Genomic DNA, 23,021 nt, shown 5'->3' on the forward strand with positions numbered 1-23,021 from the left:
GCATAGATTTGTGAAAAGTCACACATCCTGGTAGGGTGGCATAGAGATATTTCAGAATGACCACAGCAGTCTTTTTTTTGGGTAACGAATGCATGGGATTTTTAAGGAAAAGGAAATGTTTAAAAAGATTTTCCAGGAGTAAACTGCATTGTAGCTGTAGTAGCCTTGTATATCCGCAGGAGACAATATTTCCACTGAACACATGTAACTAGAACACTCATGGCAGGTGAGCACCAACAAAATTGTCACACTTTGCTGTGTGGAGCTAGAGTTCTTACCGAAACAGAATTGTTAGTGCTGCTATGACCATTAGCAGGGGACTGTCTGGAAGTGGAGGGGGAATCTCTCTGAAATAAGACACAAGGTTCATTAACAGCACAGAAACACAGAGAAATTTACATTAATAGTTATAACCACAGTCTGACAACCATTTCCTTTGAGGTTTGAGCTATAAAGCTGTCATACTGACTTACTTGCATGATTTCATAGAAGTATGAACGAAATTTTTGCAGTTTGGAGATTCACATATTGTAAGTGGCGACTTACAATACGTGAATCAATCATTTCTTTCCTGTCTACTGCATTCTAAAATCTTTGCTTTCTTTTAATGAGACCCGGCAGAGTGATGCAATGTTAAAACCCTACCATGTATCATGAGATGACAAATATTACTATGAAATTGTTGTGCTGAAGATTCCAACTGCCTGATTTTTATTAAAGATTAGGTTTGAAAGGTCACTGATAGTTGGTAGGTACCTCAGTGTCAAGAATTACTGAACAACTCATGTTATAATCACCTTAGTATCTTTCCAGAATAATTATTACTGATAAGGGCAAAAGATAGATATACACCCAAGAAGAACTCTTTTGCTTTGTATCATTTTAGCAGACTGATTAAAACAATGATCTGGAGCCTATATCAATGTTCTACTTCTGGCCAAGATTCTAGAAGCCACAGCTGCTCTTCCATACTCCTTGCCTGCATGCTCTCTGCTATTCAACACAGTCAAAATCCTTTCCTTCCCTTAGTGTCCAAATGAACTTTCATAAGAACAAGGATTGGAAGAAAATATGTACTTCTAAATTTTTTGGATTAGTAGAGTTCTTCTAAGCCTTTGACATGTGTATTTTGGCTCAAAAGACATTTGTTTTTCTCCTAGAAGATTTGAAGAAAACTTATGGAATGTTTTAGCTTTAAAGGGAATCGGATCTTTTAGAGGGACATTCTCAAATATTAGTGAGTAGGCTGGTCTGCAGGTGCTACCCTTAGAGACTCAATTCAGCAGGGGCAGGGGGAGGGGCAGGTCTACTTCTTTTACTAAAGGCCTGGGAGATGCAGGTGGCCCCAAAGCCTTTCTTTAGGAAGTTTTGTCCTGGATGGGAAGAGTCCTGTTGCATGCTTGAAGGCTGTATGACCACAGGAGGGGCAAAAAAGTTGGGGTGGGGCTAGGAGAGGAGTATCATTATTTTCTTTATTATTCAAAGGTAAAGAAGGTGAGAGGGAGTTTCTCCTTACTCAAGAGCATAGAATTTTCATGTATAATTACTGGTTGCATCCCCAAAACTAGTTCAACCACTTAAAAAAGACAAACTTATGTTACATTAATAACTTATAATATATCTTCTGGTTAGTCAGCTTAAAAAATCAATTATATTTACTAAATTTATTCAACAGATGAGAAATGGTGTCAGGAACCCCTGAGATTTTAGACTATTAAAATTATTAACATAAAATGTACATGTGATATTCTCTCTTTCTGGGCAAGGTTTGTGCTTTAGATAACAAATTTCAATACTCTGAAGTCTGGAGCAGAAGCAGTTCTGCATTTTCTTTTGTAATCTACCGTTAATTGAAGTTCCCTAAGAAGCCACCAAGAGGAGCTCAAGACCCAACATAATGGATACCCCAACTGTCATGGCTCACTAAAAATATGCTTGACAAAACTACAAATTCTTATGCATGCCTTGAAAAGGTTTGGAAAAAAGGCTCTAATTTTTTTGTGAAACCAGTAGCATCAACTAGAGTCTGGAAGAAGTATTAAAATTTCTCCCTCAAATTCTTCTAAATACAAGTCCAAGAAATTGCCCACCAGCCTTCAAAAATTAACTTTAGAAAATGTGTACCTCATGTAGATGTACACATACTTGGAAGATGCACATGAAAGAGCAAGCTTAATATATAATACCCCAGTGGAATGATACCAAAGAATGATACTGTCTATGCCAGTTTAAATCTCCAACTAGAAAAGGAAGAAATTTTGGAATCTTACTTAATAACCAACATAAACCTGAATAATATAGTTGGAAGAACTACAATTTCTATAGGATCAACCCTATTTTAAGGAAGAAACTTTGGGGTTGTATTACTCTAGAAAACTTACTTGCATACAAATTACTTAACATTCCAAATAGAAACAATTTTACACGAGGTTGCAAGAGCCTCTATCCCTGTAGCCAAGTCAGTTACCACTGCAGCATCTATCTTGAGACCTGTCACAACTATTTGAACAACTCTATCTCAACAGAACTATAATATTTCTCAGATTCTTGGAAAGAAGAACTATCTCTGTGATTTCTTAACAAGGGAAGTGAATGTACTTCCTGGAAATATTACTGCAATTATGATCTTTCTTATTTTTTTCCTCAGAGACTCCATTTTTTTCTTTATCAGGCCTTATGTCATTCTTTGCAGCTTCTCTATATTTGGCTTAGATTTCAGCCTGCAAAAAGTTCAAGTGCTGAGGAGATCCACATGAAAGCAGGGCTGTGTAGGTGGATGGGAACTCCTTTGTTCCGTTATCTTTGTTGTAAAATTGGTGTGCAGTGATCTAACAGCACAGGCAGAAACAATTTCCCAGAAAGCAAAAACATTCAGCCATCAGCAGACAGTTAGTTAGGAACTCAGGAGATGGGGGTGGTTTGTCAGAGTCATTACCTCACAGGACGAAGACTGAGTGCGGTAGCTTGGCACGATCTTGAAGGTAATACTCCCCCGCATTTCCCTCTGGAGGGACAAAAGGAGAGTTCTCTTACCGGTAAATGTTGCACACCAAAACACAGAAGAAACCACTCAAAACATGTGGGAGCAATTAGCACGAGCCACCTGTCAGCACACAGCCCTAAAATGAAACCTAATTATAAAACCATGGGCTGTTTGAGTTTATAGTAGAAGTTTCTGGAAAAAGCCTTGCAAAGTCAAGGCCAATTGCTCTGAATCTAGCCCTGGTCTCACAGATATCTGATGATTACATCTTTTTATAGACATGACTACAAAACACTCTAAATGACATAATTTTCAAAAGTGACTCAAAATTGAACTAAACTAAGAATGACATAAAAATCCACTTGGTATATTATCTGTGGTGGAATACTCCAGAATATTTGCCTTTGACTTTATTAATTTTGGCTTTTTTATTGTAATGAATCTGCAGTGCTTATTTCATTCTTAACAGGTACTCATGACATGGGGAGCTGCTACACTGCGGTAGGAAGAGGGACTAGAAGCCCAAAATCTCTCCTTCTGCTCATTATGACAATGAATCTAGGCAAGAGCCATTCGGCTTCTTCTTCTTCCAAAGTCTAATCTGAGCATAGATTTTGGATAAGTACAGTCAAAATGCCTGGTCTACAGTGACTTTCCTCCCCTTTGTGCCCCAGAGAAATCCACTACAGCTGGCTATGACTCAGCTAAACAGGAAAGAGGTTTTTGACATTGCTTATGTCAGGAGAGTTGAGGTCAGTGAGAAGCCAGTTCACATGAATACACACTGGAAAGTTTTTTTTTTTTTTTTAAATATCTGCTTGTAAGAAATGTATAAAGGATAAAAGCAGAGTGTTATAGCCATGTGCTAAAGGCAGGCAAAATGTTTCCAAATTTGATTACATTTATTTTCCTAGTTGTTATTTATTATGAATGTTGGAAAAGCTCACATAAATGACAGGCCCAGAAATACTGTGATTATGAACCAATACCCATTTCTTGTGTATTAAATAACAGATAATGAACTGAAAGTCTTAGGAAAAGGAAACTCATTTACTTACAAGCATTTTTTGCAGCTGTTCCACTGTTTGGTTAGCCACACTGATGCCATTGATTTCCCGAATTTCATCACCAACATGAAGTGTACCTAAAAGAGTCCACAAAATTACAAATGTGAAATGATATATGACTTTATAATGATAAAGTCCAAAGACAGTAATGTAAAAAATTCAGTTATCTACTGAAGGTCAATATTTTGGAAACAGTTACAAGTTTGGCTGCTGCAGAATTATTTAACTCATGCAGTCAGCTCACCAAAAATCTACTTGTGGAAGGCACAGTTTCGATGGATGACCATGGAAATCTGATTATTATTATTTTTTTTTTCTGAGAGAGGTGGTGTGAATAGTGGTTTGAAAAGATGGCTTCAGGAGCTAGCCTGTCTGAGTTCACACCCCAGTTTAGTCACCTATGAGCTTTAAGATCTTGGGTAAGTTACTAAAACTCTCCATGCCCTAGGTTTTTTTTTTTTTTTTTCACTTTTGTAAAGTGGCAATAAAAATGGTACCCACCTTATTGGACTGTTTTGAGGACTAAATGAATTTAATACCTACGGAGGGCTTAGAACTGTTCTTGGCATATGGAAAGTGCCCTGTAAATGTGTGCTGCAATTATTATCTACCAAATATGAGAAAAAGGTTGTCACTTTCATAAGGATTATGATATAATGACATCTACATAACACTAAACTTAAATATAATTTAATCTTCTTTAATAATTTGATGGGCAGTTTGGCCTTCCATAATACTTCAACTGGAAAAGTGACAAAGAGACAATACTTAGAGTGTAATTTATAATTTGGCTTCCCTATTTAAAAATTATGCACATACTTACACACTGCTCTGGCTTCATTATGAAAAAGTTAGGGTGTTTTTTAGAGGTACATACTAAGGTGCATATAAATAAAATGATAAGATGCCTGAGGTTGCTTTGAAATAATCTAGGGGGCAAGCAGTAGGGCAAATAGTAGAAGAAGGTAGTGCCGCCATGGATATGTTGGCATTCATTGTACTATGCTGTCATAATAAAATTTAAAATGAAAGTTGGGGGATTTTTGATTCCAACATGGCTGATTGGGTACTCAAAGACTTTCTCACAATGATATGCTGCCTGGGGCCTACTTTAAGAGTTACAGGTTTCTGGGGCTGTGGCTCAGTAGTAGAGCTCTTGCCTAGCATGTGAGGCATTGGGTTCTTCCTCAGCACCACATAAAAATAAATAAGTAAAATAAAGTATTAAACAATGTGTCCATCTACATCTAAAAAAAATTTAAAAGAGTTATAGGTCTCACAAAAGGAGTATACATTTTTAAGAACACCTCTCATTTTTCACCCCCGTCCTTTCCTCCATACAAAAGAATCCTGTGAGCTGGATCCAGATTGGTGCTGAACTAAGGGTGGAGGGGCTTACTGGAAAGGATGCCTGCTAGAGTAGCAATACTTGCTAGCTGGATTCTGGACCTTGGGCCAGCAGCAAGTTAAAGAAGATGCACCTAGGATTCTGTAGGGAGCCATGACTCAGATCAGTGGCCCACTATGGCAACTGGCAGAACACAGAAGAAATTCTCTCAGGAGAAAAGTTCTTAGTTTAGGCCTAAAGGATTTCTATTGACTAGAACAATCAAAGAGTTCACATCAAAGATCACCAAAAATATAGTATGTCAAGCTACTATGTGTGAGAGCTATCAGAAATAGCACAGACTTAGATTCTCAAGGATCTAACAGATGCTACAATGATCAGATACATAATATAAAATAGCTATATGATAAAAGATTCAATTGCAAGATAAGTACCCAATAAGAGACGAGCAGGTATGAACAGATAGATATGAAGATAAAATATAGACAAATGACTATTACTTCTAAAATAGTGTAAGTATTCATAGAAACTAATGAATGGATGAGTTAAATAGGAGTTCAGATATAGCTAAAGAGAATTTCAGGGAATTGAAAGATATAACCAATTATCTAGAATGTAGGTTAGAGAAATAAAGATATAAAGAAAATAGGAAACAAAAAATAAAGAAAATATAAAAAAGACATTAAGAGACACGGGAAAAATGTCTAACATACATCTAACTGAATTTCAGAGACAGAGGGAGAGGGAGAGAATATAAAGAGAATGGAGAAGAGGTGATGTTGGAAGAAATAATGGTTTGCAAATTTTCTTGAATGGAAAGGCAGGATGGATCATCTATAAAGCAAAGACAATTGTAGTAATGTCAAACTTCTCAATAACAAACAATGCTCCCCAAAGGGTAGTCTAAAATGCAAAAAGGAGTGGCAAGTAAATGAAATTATAAACATTTATATAAACCCAAACAAAAAGTGGCCATATATTTTAATATTAATTTCAAATTTTTACATTTTAAAATGGGATTGAACTTGAACTAGAACACTGGGCAGGAAGAGTAAATAAAAGCATGGAATTTATCATGCTTTAGTTCAGATACCAGTACCTCTCCTTCCCCTTCCCTTTCACCCCCCCCCCCCCAAAAAAAAAGTACATTAGACAGAGTGTGCTTAAATTGTGTTCCAATGTCTACATGGTACGTTGTTTAAACTTTACTATATGGGAAGTTAAATGTGCATGATAATATGTTGAGATAACCACTAAAATAATGGGGTGCTGAAATTCTAAACTATCACTGGGGGGAAATGAAATAAAAAATGCACAATAAGGGCTGAGGATATAGCTCGGTTGGTAGAGTGCTTGCCTCGCATGCACAAGGCTCTGGGTTTAATCCCCAGCACCACATACACACACAAAATGAACAATAAAATCAATTAAAAGATAGGATAAATATAAATAAAAGGTGAGATAGTAGAAATAATCATTAGTCTTTTAATGGACTAATCCAAACTTTCTGCAGTGATCACTAGAGTGCCTTAAAAAGTGAAAAGCTCAGCTTTGGAAATGTTTGAAGAAGACACACTAAAGTATGCAGACAGAATAATTAGAAATAAAAGGATGGAAGAAGACATGCTAACAAATACTGAAGTAAGGCTGAAATAATTATATGAATGCATGATAAGACAGGTTTTTAAAAAATATTTATTTTTTTTAGTTGTAGTTGGACACAATATCTTTTTTTATTTATTTTTATGTGGTGCTGGGGATTGAACCCTGGGGCCTTGTCTGTGCTAAGCAATTGCTCTACCACTGAGCCACAACCCCAGTCCCAATAAAATAGGTTTTAAGGAGAAAGTTATTAAGGATATAAACGGATACTAGGCACTTGTATGTACCTAGTAACACAGCTTCAAATATATAAACCAAAACTGAAGATCTATAAATAGATATCTAAAAACTCTACCATGATAATGAGGATATTTCAATGATTACTGATAGACCAAGCAGACAAAAAAAAATTAGTCAAGACATAAAAGATTTAAAGAAAAATATTAACAATACCAAGCCAATCATCACATAGGGAACTCTGCAAACAACAATTGAAGAATAAGACTTAAGTTCACACATGGACCACCTACAAAATTAATTAAAGTGCTAGACCATAAAGCAACTCTCAATAAACCTCAGAGAAATATTGTCTTGCAGACTACATTCTCTGCCTACAATGTAATTAAGTTAGAAATTCATTTTAAAAAGACATACAGTGCTTGGTGTGGTAGCACATGCTTGAAATCCCAGAGGCTCAGGAGGCTGAGATACGAGGATCATGAATTCAAACCCAGCCTCAGCAACTCAGTGAGACCCTAAGCAAATCAGTGAGACCCTGTCTCTAAATAAAATATAAAAGAGGGCTGAAGATGTGGTTAAGTGTCCCTGAGTTCAATATTTGGTATGGAAAAAAAAAAGACATACTGAAAATCTTCTCAAAGTGGAACATATAAAACACTTTTAAATAACTTACAGGTCAATGAAAAATATAACAGAAACAGAAAAGTACTCAAAAATGCTGCATATCAAAACTGTTAGGATCCAAATAAAACGGTACTTAGAGGAAGATTTTAGTTTTAAATGCATAAATTAGGATAAAAGAAAAACTGAAAATATTTTAAACAGTTAGCCAAAACCAATAGAGAGTAAAAGGAAGGAGATAATAAAAATAAGAAAGCATAAATAAAATAGAAAATAAACATGGAGAGAATGAACAGAACTCAAAGTAGTTTCTGAACAAATCTCTGGCAAGATTAATCAAGACAAAAAAGGAGGGGCTGGGGTTGTGGCTAGAGCACTTGCCTAGCATGCATGAGGCCCTGGGTTCAATCCCCGGCACCACATAAAAATGAAAAACAAATAAAATAAAGGTATTGTGTCCATCTACAACTAAAAATATTTTTAAAAGTTTCTTTAAAAAAAAGGAGAGGGCACAAATAAAAATACTGAAACTGAACAAGGGGGCATGATTCCAGAGATGGTAGAGAATAAAAAATTAAGAGAATACTATGAAGAAACTTTCTGCAATAATATATAAAAACTTAGATTTTCAAGGAAAATGTAATTTACCAAAACTCATTCAAGAAATAAAAAGTCTGGCTGGCCTTATGAATGTTAAAGAAATCGTAGCTGTTGTAAAAATCAAAACAAAACTTTCCAAAAAAATTTAAACAAGCCAGATGCCTATAGTCCCAGCTACTTGGGAAGCTGAGGTAGGAAGATCATTTGAGCCCAGAAATTTGGGGCCAGCCTGGGCAACATAGCAAGACCCTGTCTACAAACAAACACAAAAACAAAACACTAGGCTTTGATACTTTTATAGGCAAATTCTATATCAAATCTTCAAGACAGAAATCATTCAGAAATTATATAAAATCTTTGAGGGAATCAATGTAAAGGGAATGCTCTCCAAATCATTCTATGAGGGCTTATAGAATTTAACTTTGAAACTAGAATCAGAGAAGTACAAGAAAGGATAATTAACCCCAGGGCAGACTCATAAATGTAAATACCAAAATTTACATTTAACAAGACAGTAGCACACAGAGTTCAGCAGTACATAAGAAGGCTATAAACAATGTCTAAATTAGGTTATCTGATAAACACAGAGCAGTTTATCATTAGGAAGTCTTTTAAGTCATTCACCACATTAATAGATAAAAGAGTAGATTGAAAAAGCATTTAATAAAATTCAAAACCCAATCATAATTAAAATGTTCAGCAATCATGAATATAATGGAGCTTCCTTAGCTCTAATAAAATGTAAGTACTAGCTGGGCACAGTGGCACATGCCTGTAATCCCTGCAGCTCAGGAGGCTGAGGCAGGAGTATTGCAAGTTTGAGGCCAGCCTCAGCAACTTAGTGAGGCTGTAAGCAACTTAAGGAGATCCTGTCTCAAAATAAAAGAAAAAGAAAAAGAAAGGGCAGGGGATGTGGCTCAGTGTTAATCACTGGGTTCAATCCCTGGTACCAAAAAACAAAACAAAACAAAACAAAAACAAAAACAAAAACATAGGTACTTAAAATCTGAAGTTAACATTATTCTTTCTGGGGAAACATTGTGAAGATTCCTTTTACTTATTTAATTTTTATTGACATAATAACTGTACATCTTTGGAGTACAGTGTAATGTTTGTGTACATTTATACATTATGAGAAATTCATTTTTAATTAAGAAAATGTTGTATATACAAATTGTTTAATAGTCAAGGTCTTAATGTTATATTTCTTTGATAAACAGCACACCAGAGCTTCTTGCTCCTGTCTAACTGTAACTAAGTACCCATTGATCAACCTTTCCCCCACTTCCATTCACTGTACTCTCCTCAGCCTTTGCAGACACCATTCTACTCTCAATTTGTACAAGATCGATTTTTTAGCTTCTACGTGTGAACGACATCATGTGCTTGTCTTTCTGTGTCTGATATATTCCACTTAACACAATGATCTCCATTTCCACCCATGTTGTTGCAAATGACAGGATTTCATTCTTTTTTTTTTTTTTTTTAAATGGTTGAACAGTATTTCATTGTGTACATGTACCATGTTTTCTTTACCCTAAGATTCCTTTTAAAAATAGGAATGGGGGCTGGGGATGTAATTCAGTGGTAGAACTCTTGCCTAATATGCATGAGACCCTGGGTGCAACCCCCAGGACAACAAATAAATAGTAGATAAATAAATTAAAAATAAATACATAGAGAGTTTTAAGAAATAATGATGTTGTGCCGGGTGCAGTGGAGCACGCTTGTGATCCCAGCAACTCGGAGGCTGAGGCAGGAGCATCTCGAGTTCAAAGCCAGCCTCAGCAACTTAGTGAGGTGCTAAGCAACTCAGTGAGACCCTGTCTCTAAATAAAATACAAAATAGGGGGGCTGGGGTTGTGGCTCACGGTAGAATGCTCACCTAGCACCTGCGAGGCCCTGGGTTCGATTCTCAGCACCGCATAAAATAAATAAATCAAATAAAGGTATTGTGTCCAACTACAACTAAAAATTAAATACTAAAAAATTAAATTAAAATAAAATAAAATACAAAATAGGGCTGGGGATATGGCTTAGTGATCGAGTGCCCCTGAGTTCAATCCCGGTACCCTTCCCCACCAAAAAAACCAAACAAAAAATATGTGCTATCTCCTGAAAGTAGAAGTGAATTCCCTTCAGGGTTGATTCCACCTTCAAAAGAGTCTGCTACTGAACATCCAGAAGCACAACAAGAAACCTGACAATATTTTTTTTATCTGCCTTCAAAAGTAATATATCTCTCATTTTTAGTTCAAGTAACTGCTTTTACTTAAGTGATTATACTTTTGCTCCAATTGAAGCTTAATGGAATTATAATTCTTAGGATAGTATTTTATAAATAAAGATGTTTATGAATCTTAAAAGAAATGTGTTATCTAAAGCTGAACATCCTCCTGTGTGAGTTCTGAATGTGATCTATGCCTATAAAAATTCCCTGAAAGCAGCAGTCATGTCAGACACAATCTTGCACACACAATGGTCATCTCTAACGAGAATAAGGCACTAAAATGTTTAGGCTGTTACTTCTTGCTCTCTTGGGATAAGGAAAGAGGTTTTAAGTACAAAAATAACCCCATCTCAAAGAAAGAGAGCCTGCTAGGAGAATAATTTTTGGAACATCCTCTGAATACTAATGTGTATAACTCAGTCCTTTCAAAGGGGGAGCCCAAATCTATATGTCCAAAATCCTGCCCACTCTTGAAAGTTAACTGAGGCTTCACTTTCTCAAAATATTATTCTTTAGCAACATCAGTCCTTAGTGAATTTCCTCCTCTGAATGACTGTACTTACTATAGCAGGTTTTAAGAATTTAATTGTTAATTTGACATCTCTTATTTTACCATTTAATTTTTATATTATTTATCTAATTCTCTGTTGTCCTCATTTATAAATAGCATATCATTTCTGAATGAGTAAGATCAATTCTTAAGCTGTTATTTAACTTTTTATATGTGTATGTGTATTCTGAATAGATATTTTCCCTATATCCTGCAATCCTATGTGATATTTTGCTTTATCTCTCATGGTCTTTATTTATTTATTGGTACTGGGGATTGAACCCAGGGGTGCTGCACCACTGAGCTGCATCCCCAGCCCTTTTTATTTTTTATTTAGAGTCAGGGCCTTGCTGAGTTGCTGAGGCTGGCTTTGAACTTGTGATCCTCCTGAGTCACTGGGATTCAGGCACGAGCCACCAAGTATAGCTCTTACAGTCTTTTTTTTTAAATATTTTTTTTCACTTCACACTCATAAGGATGGTTATTTTTTATGTTTATTTTATTTATATGTGGTGTTGAGGATCAAACTCAGGGCCTCACACGTGCTAGGTGAGCGCTCTACCGCTGAGCCACAATCCAGTCCGCCCCCCTTGAACAGGTCTTTTATGTGGATTGTAAGAAACACTGTCTTCATAAGGCTACTGGAAAAAGTTAAGGAAGGCAAAGAAAGAATTATAGATGAAACTTACCTTGCCTGTGAATCATGCCCCCGTGCATAATTCTTGCAACAATACAATGATTTAGCTCATTCATTTTTAAAGTGATTCCCTATAAAAAGAAAGCCCAGGAAAAACAGAGTTAGTTTAATGGAGCGCTTCTTCTTAAAATTTTTTATTAGTACATTATAGTTATACATAATTGTGGGGTTCATTTTGACATATTCATAAATGCATAACATAGTTTTCTTCATTTCAATTCCCAGTACTTCCTCTTTTCCTCCCCTCTTCCCTCCCAATCCCCTCTATTCTTCCTTCTTTTTCTTCTTTTTTTTTTAAACTGGTGCATTACAGTTATATATAAAATTAGAATGAATCATGATATATTCATAAATGCATGTAGCATAATTTGGTGAAGAGAGTACTTCTTTTATATTTGTGATTTTGCTGTAGGTAATTTTAATTACCAAGAGTTAGGAAAATATTAAAAGAAAATATGGAAAATAAATGCCCTCCATTATTTTATACACAAAATAAATGTTCCATAACACCAAGACTATTTTGATATTTTGATTGCTATAATAATGGCATGCATACATTGTATGTAGTGCTTTCTAATCTTCTAATTATAATGATTAAAACTTCATCATTTTATGATTATAACTTTCCATGTTGCTTTATTTTTCATATTGCCACTTTCCTTCCTCCCTCTCTCCCTCCCTCCCTCCCTCCTTCCTTCCTTTCTTTCTCCCTTTCCTTTTCCCTTTTGTGGTGCTGTAAATGGAACCCAGGGCCTCATTCATGCCAGGCAAATGCTCTATCACTGAGTCACACCCCCAGCCCCCAATATTTTTTCACTTTTGTTTTGTTTTGGGACAGGATCTCACTATGTTGCCCAGCCTGGCAATGAACTTGTGATCTTCCTGCTTGGGGCTCCTGAGTAGCTGGGACAACAGGTGGATGCCACCATGCCCAGTCTTGCCAATTATTTTCAAAAAAGTTTTTATTGATGTTTAATGAAAAAATATATTTAAAGTGTACAATCTGACAAGTTCAACATATGTATACATATGTGAAACTATCATTACAACCAGGATAGTGACCATATTTCTCACCCCAAATGTTTTCTCATGCCTGTTGGTATTCTCCTCCCATCTGTCCATGCTCTCCCCTCCTTCTTCCCCAAGCAACCACTGACTGGCTTTTGCTGACTATAAATTAGTTTGTACTGTATATAGATGGAATCATACAGTGTATACTCTTTTTTTTTGTTGTTTCTTTCTTTCACTCGGCATAATTATTTTGAGATTCTATCGTGCTATTGTTCTTGCTGAGTAGTATTCCATAGTATGGGTGTAGGAGTTTGTTCATCCATTCACACGTTGCATTGCTTCTAGTTTTGGGCTATTATAAGTAAAGCTGTATTCCCGGGTTAATCTCCATGTGGTCATAATATCCTCTTTTTTAAAGATATGGAGGTGGATGCCTTGGCATTTGTTTGTAATCCCAGTAACTAGGGAAGTGGAGGCAGGAGGATTGCAAATTTGAGGCTAGCCTAGCAACTTAGCAAGACCCTGTATCAAAATAAATAAAAAAGAAAAGGCCTGGGGATGTAGCTCAGTAGTAGATCACCCTTGGGTTCAATGACCAGTATCTCTCTCTCTCTTTCTCTCACACACACATACACACGATATGGAACACTTTATACATTTGTGTATCATCTTTATATGGAGGCCAGGATATTATTTTCTCTGTTGCTTATATTTTAGCATATGTGCTGCTGAAGTGAGTACCTACTAACATTTTCATATTTTGTTTGCTAAAATTTTGTCTAGAATTTTTATATCTATATTCATGAGGGACAGCAGTCTGCAGTTTTCTTGCCTTGCAATGCCATTATTTGGTTTTGGTTTCAGGGTAATGCTGGCTTTATAGAATGAGTTGGAAAAAAAATTCTTCCTTTCTCTCTCTTTTTTTTTGTACCAGGGCTTGCACCCAGGGGTGTTTAACCACTGAGCCCCCAGCCTTATTTTGCATTTTATTTAGACACAGGGTCTCACTGAGTTGCTAAGTGCCTCACCAAGTTGCTGAGGCTGATTTTGAACTCGCAATCTTCCTACCTTAAGCCTCCCGAGTTGCTGGGATTACAGGTGTGTACCACTGCGCCCAGCAATATTATTTCTTAATTATATGCTTGGTAGAATTCACCAGTGAATCCACCTTGGTCTGGAGTTTTCTTTGAACCATTTTTTGCCCCTCAGTGGTAGGGATGGGACCCAGGACCTCACACATGCCAGGCAAGTGCTCTACCACTGTGCTACATCCCAGCACCTGAGGGAAGGTTTTAAAATACAAATCCTATTTTTAAATAGATAAAAATTCTATTTTTAAATGTATAGAGAAATTCAGTTTATTCTTTGTAAAGTGAGTTTTTGTAGTTTCTGTCTTGTAAGGAATTTTTCCATTTCATCTATGTTGCTGAATTTATTAGCATATACCTATTTTCTTTTATTTTTTTAAATTACAAGTCTATGTTTATTTTTAACATTAGAGAGAAAGGTTATCTTTACAATTTTATTTTGTATACACATTTGCTCAAAATCAGTGAATTTCTAGGCCAGGTTCAGGTAACTGAAGGGCCTTTATAAGTACTTTATATTGTCTAGACCCAAGGTATGCTGCAAACATAGTCTGAAGTAAAATGGGAAATAACATCTTTCTGAAGATAGGCTTAGATACTTTAATCCAGTAAGTTGAGGTGTTTCCTTTCTCTGGTAGCAGGGCTGACTGATGCCTGGCTGCTAGGCCATCATTTACAGATATAGCCAAGAAAACAGGGTACAGACCTCCTAAAACAAAACCAACAAGTCCACCCTGTGCCATGGTACAGGTTTCACAATTCAAATCACCTGTACTCAACGGTAAACTTACAAAACCTTTGAAAGATGCAGTCACTGCCCAAAATGGGAGCACTGCCATTGGTAAGCCAGCAGCTATTCCGGCCCATGTTACATGCAAGACACACCGAGAAAGACTGCTTGCTATTCTATTAGGCCACAGAGAGCAGCATTAAATCCAATACACGTGGATCCATGTTCAAGCAGGTGCCTTTCTGCTTCTGGTAGTAAGTTCAATTTTTCTGGCTATGATATCAAAAACTGAGTTTTCCTTGATAGTATCATGTGGTTTATGGGTTTCCATCTTGACCATACTGCTCTCCTCCCAACAGCCGGTGCTTCCCCAGTTCTTCTAACATGCCTGCTGGAGCTTAAGACACAACCTTTACTACGTTCCTTCTGGCGCAGCCATCTTAGGCAGAAACGTGACTCGGAGGTAGAGGCTGCTTCCTGTTGAATGGCTTCGGGCCGAGGGAGAGGCTGGGCGGGTCGGTTGTCATAAATCTATTTTCTTTTTTTAAATACTGTAGTAATACCCTTCTCTCATGCTTGTTATTGGAGATATATATATCTACATATATATGTTCTTGCTGAGTAGTATTCCATATATATATATATACACACACACACACACACATATATATAATATATATATATGTATATATATATATATATTTGCAGTACTGAGGATAGAAAATATAATATATATTTTAGGTTTGTTTTTTTTCCTTCTCTCTCATTCTGTTGTTTTAAAGGTGGAAGCTGAGGTCACTGATTTGAGATATTTCTTCTTTTTTAAAATAGTGCTACATATTTCTCCCAAGTACTGTTTGTAATGGCATCCCACAAATTCTGATATGTTGTGGCTTATTTTCATTCACTTCAAAATACTGTTTAATCTCCCTTTTGATTTCTATTTTTAGCCATTGGTTATTTAGAATTGTTTGATTTAGTTTTCAAGGACTTGGGGATTTTTCTTTTTGTTATTAATTTCTAACTTAATTTCATTGTGATCCGAGAATATACTTTCATATTAACAAAGTCACTCCAGGTTCTTTTGGAATAATATTATCATAGAATATCTTTTCTTATTCTTTGACTTTGAATCTATTTTTCTTAATGTATAAAGTACATTTTTTTTTTTTGCAGGCAGCATCTGCAATCTAATAACCTCTGCTTTTTAACTGGTGAATTTAGACTATATTTATGTTAACATGATGCTAATGATGCTTGTTTTGGTATAAGAGTGGCTTAACCACTGAGCCACATCCACATCCTTTTAAAATATTTTATTTAGAGACAGTTAGGCCTTGCTAAGTTGCTGAGGCTGGCTTTGAACTCATAATCCTCCTGTCTCAGCCTCTCATGCCTCTGGGATTACAGACATACACCACTGTGTCAGACTAATGTGATTATTAATATAGTTTGTTATAAGTGTATCTTCCTACTATTTGAGTTCTACTTGTTCTACCTATCTATGTTCCCTTCTATCTCTTTTTCTGCCTGGATTATTTTTATTCTTTTTTCTCTTCTGTGTTGTCTTATTAGCTATAGCTCTACATTTTGTTATTTTAGTGGTTGTGTTAGACTTAACAGCATACATATTTAACTTACCAGTGTGCCTTCAAGTGATACTACACCACATCGCATATGGTATAATAGTAAACTTAATTTCTTTCCTCCTGATCTTTGTGCTATTATTGTCTTACATTTTACTTTTACCTATGTGTAGCACATGGTTATTTTTGTTTAAATTGCTAAATATTTTTGATAGATATTTCAGTGATAGCTTTCTGTTTCTTAGAGATCACTGTCCTTTGTTACTTGATGTCCAATGCCTTGAAAACTGTTCTTTTATGGAATATAATGTTTTATATTTAAAAATAATTTTATATTTTTGATTGTTTCAGATTAGAGGGTAAACCTGGTCCCTTTTATTCCATCTTGGTCATAAGTGGATGTTTCACAGTCATATTTAATGTCATAACACTATTCTATGGAGTAGACTATTTTTTGTTTTCTCATTATTCACTATTAAAAGACAGATATACTTTCCTCCTTCCCTCCCTCCTTCTCTCTTTCTCTTTCTTTCTTGGTACTGGGAATTGAACCCAGGGGTGTTTTACTGCTGATACACATCCCTAGCCCTTTCTTTTTCTTTTTAGATAGAGTCTTGCTAAGTTGATTAGGACCTTGCTAAATTGCTGAGGATGGCTCTGAACCTGGGATCCTCCTCCTGAGCCACTGGGATTACTGGAGTACACTACCATGCCTGGCAAAAGACAAACTTTCATAAACATTTTTAATTGCACCAGATCACTTGATCCTAAGACTCACACAAGGAACACGTAAGTAATACTGACTCTTAAGTTCACTCTTTAGATTTAGATTCAGGAGGCCTGGAATGGAGCCCATAAATCTGTATTTTTAACAAGGTCCCTTGATTAAAAAGTGGCCTTGAATTTGAGATAGTTAAGAGTAGGAACCTAATCTTGTCTCTTCATTGGAGAATTACACTTGGTCAGAAAACATCATGGAAATATTTGAGAATTTGTATTTTAATTTATATAATTCCACAAAATATAACTTTGCATGGTTCCTATTTTTCAGTTCTCAGAAGTGGTAGGTGAGTGATGTGGAAAATTAGTTTATCAAAATGTTGTTGTTCCCAACATTCAATTGTAATGTTCAAGTTTCATTTCCAATTTGTACTTTCAATCAGCATGTATGGTTACCAAGAGAAGTATTCCTGGAAAAATGCTGTGAATTAATGTGTACGTCAATTCTAATTTCATAAGGGATATGATAATACAGTGGAGGTTCCACCCTTAAAACTAATAGATTTATGTGTTCATTTAACAACCATGAATATGAATCTATTATAGGGCAGGTACTCTATTAGACAAAGTAGTAAATGAGATAGATAGGGTCTCCCAGGGTTAGGGGAAAGTTGCCTCAGAACAATTGTAGTTAATATGAAAAAAATTCTATCTACATCAAACATTTCTATGTAGAGAGAAACTGACTCATGTTCTCTCTGTTCCCAAGTTCACAAATTCTGGGGAAGGAATTAGCCTGCCTTGAGTTAGGTGCCTACTCTGGAACCTTCCAGAGGTGTTGGGGTGGTGGTGTACATTTCTGGCTTTTCATTGTTTATATAAGCCTTTCCCCTAATGTGTAAGACAGTTCAAGTTTGGTCTTTGTCACTTGCCACTATGGGAGTAACAGTCAATAGAGAAATAATTACAAGTATGATGTTATGAACCTGGAAAGCACAGGGTGTTATGGGAGTGCATCGCCCTTTGAGAATGGATGCATTACAGGGGGTCCATAAGCCAAAACAGGCCATAGAGATTTAATCTGCACAGAAATGTAGGGCTTTGAAGAAGAAAAATAAGTGAACAAATAACATCTGTATTAAGCATAAGAGATTTATATTCTATTATTGGGAATATATTTTACACGAAAGAACTTTTTATGGCAATCAGTCAAAAGAAGAAATATGCACCTGACACTATGACCACAGAAGACAAAAGGGAGAAGGGCTTTTTCAAGACTTTTAGACCATTTTATGCTTTCTGAAAAAGTATCTTGGCGGGGTTGGGGCTGTAGCTCTGTGGTAGAGCACTTGCCTGGCATGTGTGAGGCACTGGGTTCGATTCTCAGCACCACGTAAAAATAAATAAAGGTTCACCGACAACTAAAAAATAAAGAACATTAAAAAAAAGTAACTTGGGGACACAGTTTTATGCTGTTACTCAATCTATGTTTCTGTATAGTCAGCCTTCAGACAAAAGACCAAGCAATTCATTGGGCTGCTTCAGAGGATAATGATCATGTGATACCTCGGGGCCTTCTCATGGTTCCTTCTACCTTTTTGTCTGTTTTGCTGGGCTGAACATCATACCTTCTTCCAGCCTCACCAACACAGTTCGTTCTCCCCTCTAGCTCTGTCATAACTGGGCTTATTAATCTGTTAAGCTGAAAATGTACTCGCTCATTGTAGCCAGGTCTTGTGGAAAGCAAGCTCTAGGAAAGGGCTGTGTCTTATCTGCCACAACATCACTGGCATTATATTAAATGCCAGTGATTTGTACATGGTGGCAGCTTAAATGTTTGCTGAATGGGTGAATGAATACATAAAATGACTGAAGGGAATATTTAACTTTCAGAGCTAGGAGGGATGTTGGGGATCATGTAATCATGTGTGCTTTTAGAGACGAGCAAACTGAGGCCTAAGGCCTAAGAGCTGCTGCCACCCATGCTCTTAAGCCAAAGAGTTGCCTAGAGAACACCAGAAGGGGTGAGATGATCTGCATGCTCCCTGCCCACTGCAAGATAATAATATACACCCAGTGACTTGGGAGGCTGAGGCAGGAGGATCACAAGCTCAAGGCCAGCCTCAGCAATTTAGCAAGGTTCTAAGCAACTTAGACCCTCTCTTAAAATAAAAAAAATAAAAGGATTGGGGATATGGCTCAGTGGTTAAGTGCCCCTTGGTTCAATCCCCAGTATAAAAAAGGAAGATAATAATATACAATGAATAAAGAATTGCTAATAAGAATAATAATAAGAAATGTCTAGTGTTGAAGTTTTTCTGGAAATTGTGGTCACAGAGTCACTGCTCTGTAACTCTTCCTTTAATCTGGAAGGCAATTGGTCAACTTTCTTTTTCAATAGCTGTTATTTATTTATTTATTTATATTTTATGTGGTGCTGAGGATTGAACCCAGTGCCTCATACATGCTAAGCAACTGCTCTGCTACTGAGCTACAACCCCAGGCCCTGGGCAACTTTCTTAAGTACACATTTGTTTTTCTATATTCCAATATCCCTTTTCTATGCATGCATAAGTTTGAATGTTTTTTTCCCCTAAAGACATGATCCTTCCTCCAAACATGTCCCATGTTCCCTGTCTCAATGTCCTTCATTATCCATATCCAAAGTTTAAGGTTCATCCCTGATATTTGCTTCTCTATCCTTCCCAATGTAAGTTCATTATTAAGACTTACTGATTTTATTCTTTCATTATTTCTTAAATCTGTTCACTTCTTTTTTTGGGGGGGTGCTGGGGATCAAACTCAGGGCATTGTGTATGCAAGGCAAGCACTCTACCAACTGAGCTATATCCCAGGCCTTAATTTGTTCACTTCTTTCCATCTTGACATGCACTTCTCTAGTTCAGAATTCCAGTATCTCTCCCCTGTACTACTGTAGTAACAGTCTCTTAGCTATAGTCTTTCTCTTATCCCATTAAATATATTCTCCAGACTGATATCTCTAACATGAAATGTAATTTATCTCCGTGCTTCAAACCTTTGAATAGTTTCCCACTGTTGTTAAGATAAAGAAAAGACTCCTTAGCAGGCCTTTTACACTTGTGTGGTCCGGTTGTGGCCAACCACCTTGCTGTCTGCAGTGGAGTTATGGAGCCTTCTTTCCATCTTGAAACTATGCTAAACATCTTTTTCACTGCCAGGTTCCTTCATGTGCTATTTGGTTTGCCTGAACAGTGTCCCCTTCTCCCCCTTCACCCTTTCTCTGCTCAGTTACCATCAACAAGCCCTTCCAGGATCTTCTCAATTCTATGAGAATGAGGTAAGGTTCAGCCTCAATTCTATTCCTCAGCACTGAGAAAATTAATTCACATTAAGTGGGCAGATGTAAATGGAAGGAATCTGATTTTAGTAATGTTGTTTGATTCTTTGAATGCCTTCTGAATTAGTCCCTTTCCCTTTAATTTTGTTGAAGGCAAAAGGTCTGGTAGCACCAGATTTGTAAAAGGATGTTTTATTACAATGCATTAGACATTCACTTTCTTAACATCAATACTAGTACTTCAAACTGTCCCTTTCTTTGCTATCCCAGAGATTTTTACATTCTGGGGTAATTTGCCAATATGATGTTTTTGTTTTGTTTTGCTGTGGTGTGTGTGTTTTTTTTGTGTGTGTTGTGTAAGGTTGAAACACAATTTTGAAAGGAAATGTGAAGGACCAGCATGTCTAACACATGGTGTCAGACAGAACAATTCTAGGAAAGGACAAGGGAGGGGGGAGCTGAAGCTGTGAGAACTGATTTCTTTAGAACTACTCATGTCCTCCCTCTCTCCTCCCTCCTACCTCCTTGTAGTAGTGTAGGTTGAAGTTAGTGGATCTAACTCAAGCTGGGATTTATGAAAGTATAGGAAACTTTCTTTTGCCACTTACCATTGGTTCATCCGTGTTCTTCTGGAACTGTACCAGCCGAACTCTTGTCACATTCTCCATATCCATGTCTCCGTTAGCGCTTTCTGGAGAATCACCGTTTAAATAGGGAGAGGTGGGAGGAGGTGTGACCCTCAATGCTTCATCACTGTAAACTTCATGAGCCACTACGTCGTGAGTCTGAAGTAAGGCCTAGTATTTTTATGAAAGAAGACAAATATTAATAACATTATAATTCCTGCAGAAATCTGCTATAGGAATGTACATAAAATTATTCTTGACCTCTCAAAGATCTCTCTCATCTAAAGAGAAGTCAAAGTGGATTACATCTACATATAACCAGACCTTAATTTCTTTGTGGCAAATAATCTTGAACAATGGATTTTTTTTTTTTAAAAGAATGAATGAGGTCTGGGGTTGTGGCTCAGTGGCAGAGCACTTGCCTTGCACATGTGAGGCACTGGGTTCCATCCTCAGCACCACATAAAAATAAATAAACAAAATAAAGATATTGTATCCATGTATAACTAAGAAAAATTTAAAAAAAGAATGAATGAATCAGTAAGAGAACAAATCAATAAATAGATGTATTTGATTACCTGGTTAAAGGTATTATCCGATGTTATGAAAATGTAACCAACTAACTTGTTCAAATAAAGGCCGACATACTGAAATTTCAAATAATTTAGCAAAAATAATCATCTTAAAAAGAGTTGGCAAATTTGTGTTGGGGCTTAAAATTAAAACAAATTTAAAAATAAATAGTGCAATATTTGGTGCATTAAACAACTATCTTTCATCAATGGTATTAACAATATGACTTTTATATAACACAAAAGATGAAGACAATTTATATGACTTGGCAAAAGAAATAAAAAAGAGTGTATAATATTTGAAAAAAATGTAATTTCATATATGCTATGGAACTCAAAATGTATTTAATGTTTCTGTTCATTTCTAATTTTTGGAGCATTTGCCCAAACAAAAAAATAAGCTGCAAATTATCGAGTTCTTTTTGCAAAACCCATTAACAAAGAAAAAATTATTTCTTTGTACTGATTTATATATGTCATCTTGGTGAACTTGGATGATAAATGTCCCTTGTTTCCATAAAAAAGGATATCCTCCTAGTCACTGCACTTTATGTGCCATCATAAAAAACATTTTTTAATAAGCATGAGTATTTTAACATTTTTATTTCAAAGGGGATTTATAGCTGATTATCAGTCTGTTTGGAGCTTTACACAGACTGTATTTTCTTTGTGTGCTAATTATAAACTTAGTTCTAATTTAATTTGTTATCTGTGTGGTAATGAAATATCTGCAGATAATGAAATGCAATTAAAATTGCTTTCCAAGTATAACCTTTGGCATCTGAAATTAAGTTATTTAATTAAAAGGCTTATCAAAGTCATGACTTGGCTATTTTAATTTGAAAGGTGTGCATATGAGGCAAAAATAAGGCAACAATTGGTAAAATCAGAAAGGAGATGGTGCTGATTTCTCCACAGTAGAGAATATGCTTTGAGTAGTGTATGCATTGGGGTTTCTAATGGAAACAGCAGATATTTCCAAGATCTCAGGTGGCTGGTCTCAACTCGGGTTTGGGTGAGGGTAGCTAAGGGGTACTAAGCAATGCATAGCTTCAAAGTAGGGCTCCATAACGACCCAGGGGACCATAGCTTCCTCATCAGTGCCTTGATGGCACCCTGTATTGCTACTCCCAGGCCCATGTGGAGATTATGTCATGTGAGCAAATTCTTCTCTTTCTGGTTTAATTGCAGCCACTTAAGAAACTAAGATTTAAAAGGCAGAAAGCAAAACTCGGTAATAGGCCAACTGAAAAGCTTCAATTGCTAAAAATCAGGTTCATCATACTATGTAGAGATATGTCTTTTATAACTGGTGATTTTTTTTTCATTTTTTTCTTTTTTCTTGGTACTGGGGAATTGGACCTAGGGGCACTTTAACCACTGAGCTATATCCTCTGCTCCCCAACTTTAATTTTTTTTTTTTTTTATTTT

General features: G+C 36.2%; 1 protein-coding gene and 1 pseudogene across 4 annotated transcripts in view; both read right to left on the bottom strand.

The window, feature by feature from the left end:
* The window catches only part of Cask (calcium/calmodulin dependent serine protein kinase), a 366,225-nt gene that overhangs the window by 34,726 nt on the left and 308,478 nt on the right, over positions 1–23,021 (bottom strand). For 2 of the 4 annotated variants that reach the window (XM_071606242.1, XM_027927437.2), the window contains exons 14-18: positions 21,001–21,189; positions 11,931–12,009; positions 4,042–4,127; positions 2,936–3,004; positions 279–347 (exon numbers count right to left, since the gene is read on the bottom strand). In XM_071606242.1, coding sequence (XP_071462343.1) covers positions 279–347; positions 2,936–3,004; positions 4,042–4,127; positions 11,931–12,009; positions 21,001–21,189 — 492 coding nt within the window. The remainder of the gene's footprint in view (positions 1–278; positions 348–2,935; positions 3,005–4,041; positions 4,128–11,930; positions 12,010–21,000; positions 21,190–23,021) is intronic. The other 2 variants (XM_027927438.2, XM_071606243.1) reach the window with 1 other exon arrangement.
* Positions 14,499–15,098, bottom strand: LOC114086142 (transmembrane protein 126A pseudogene; annotated as a pseudogene).

The sequence above is a fragment of the Marmota flaviventris genome, chromosome X (genome assembly GCF_047511675.1).
Source record: "Marmota flaviventris isolate mMarFla1 chromosome X, mMarFla1.hap1, whole genome shotgun sequence".
Lineage (NCBI taxonomy): Eukaryota > Metazoa > Chordata > Mammalia > Rodentia > Sciuridae > Marmota > Marmota flaviventris.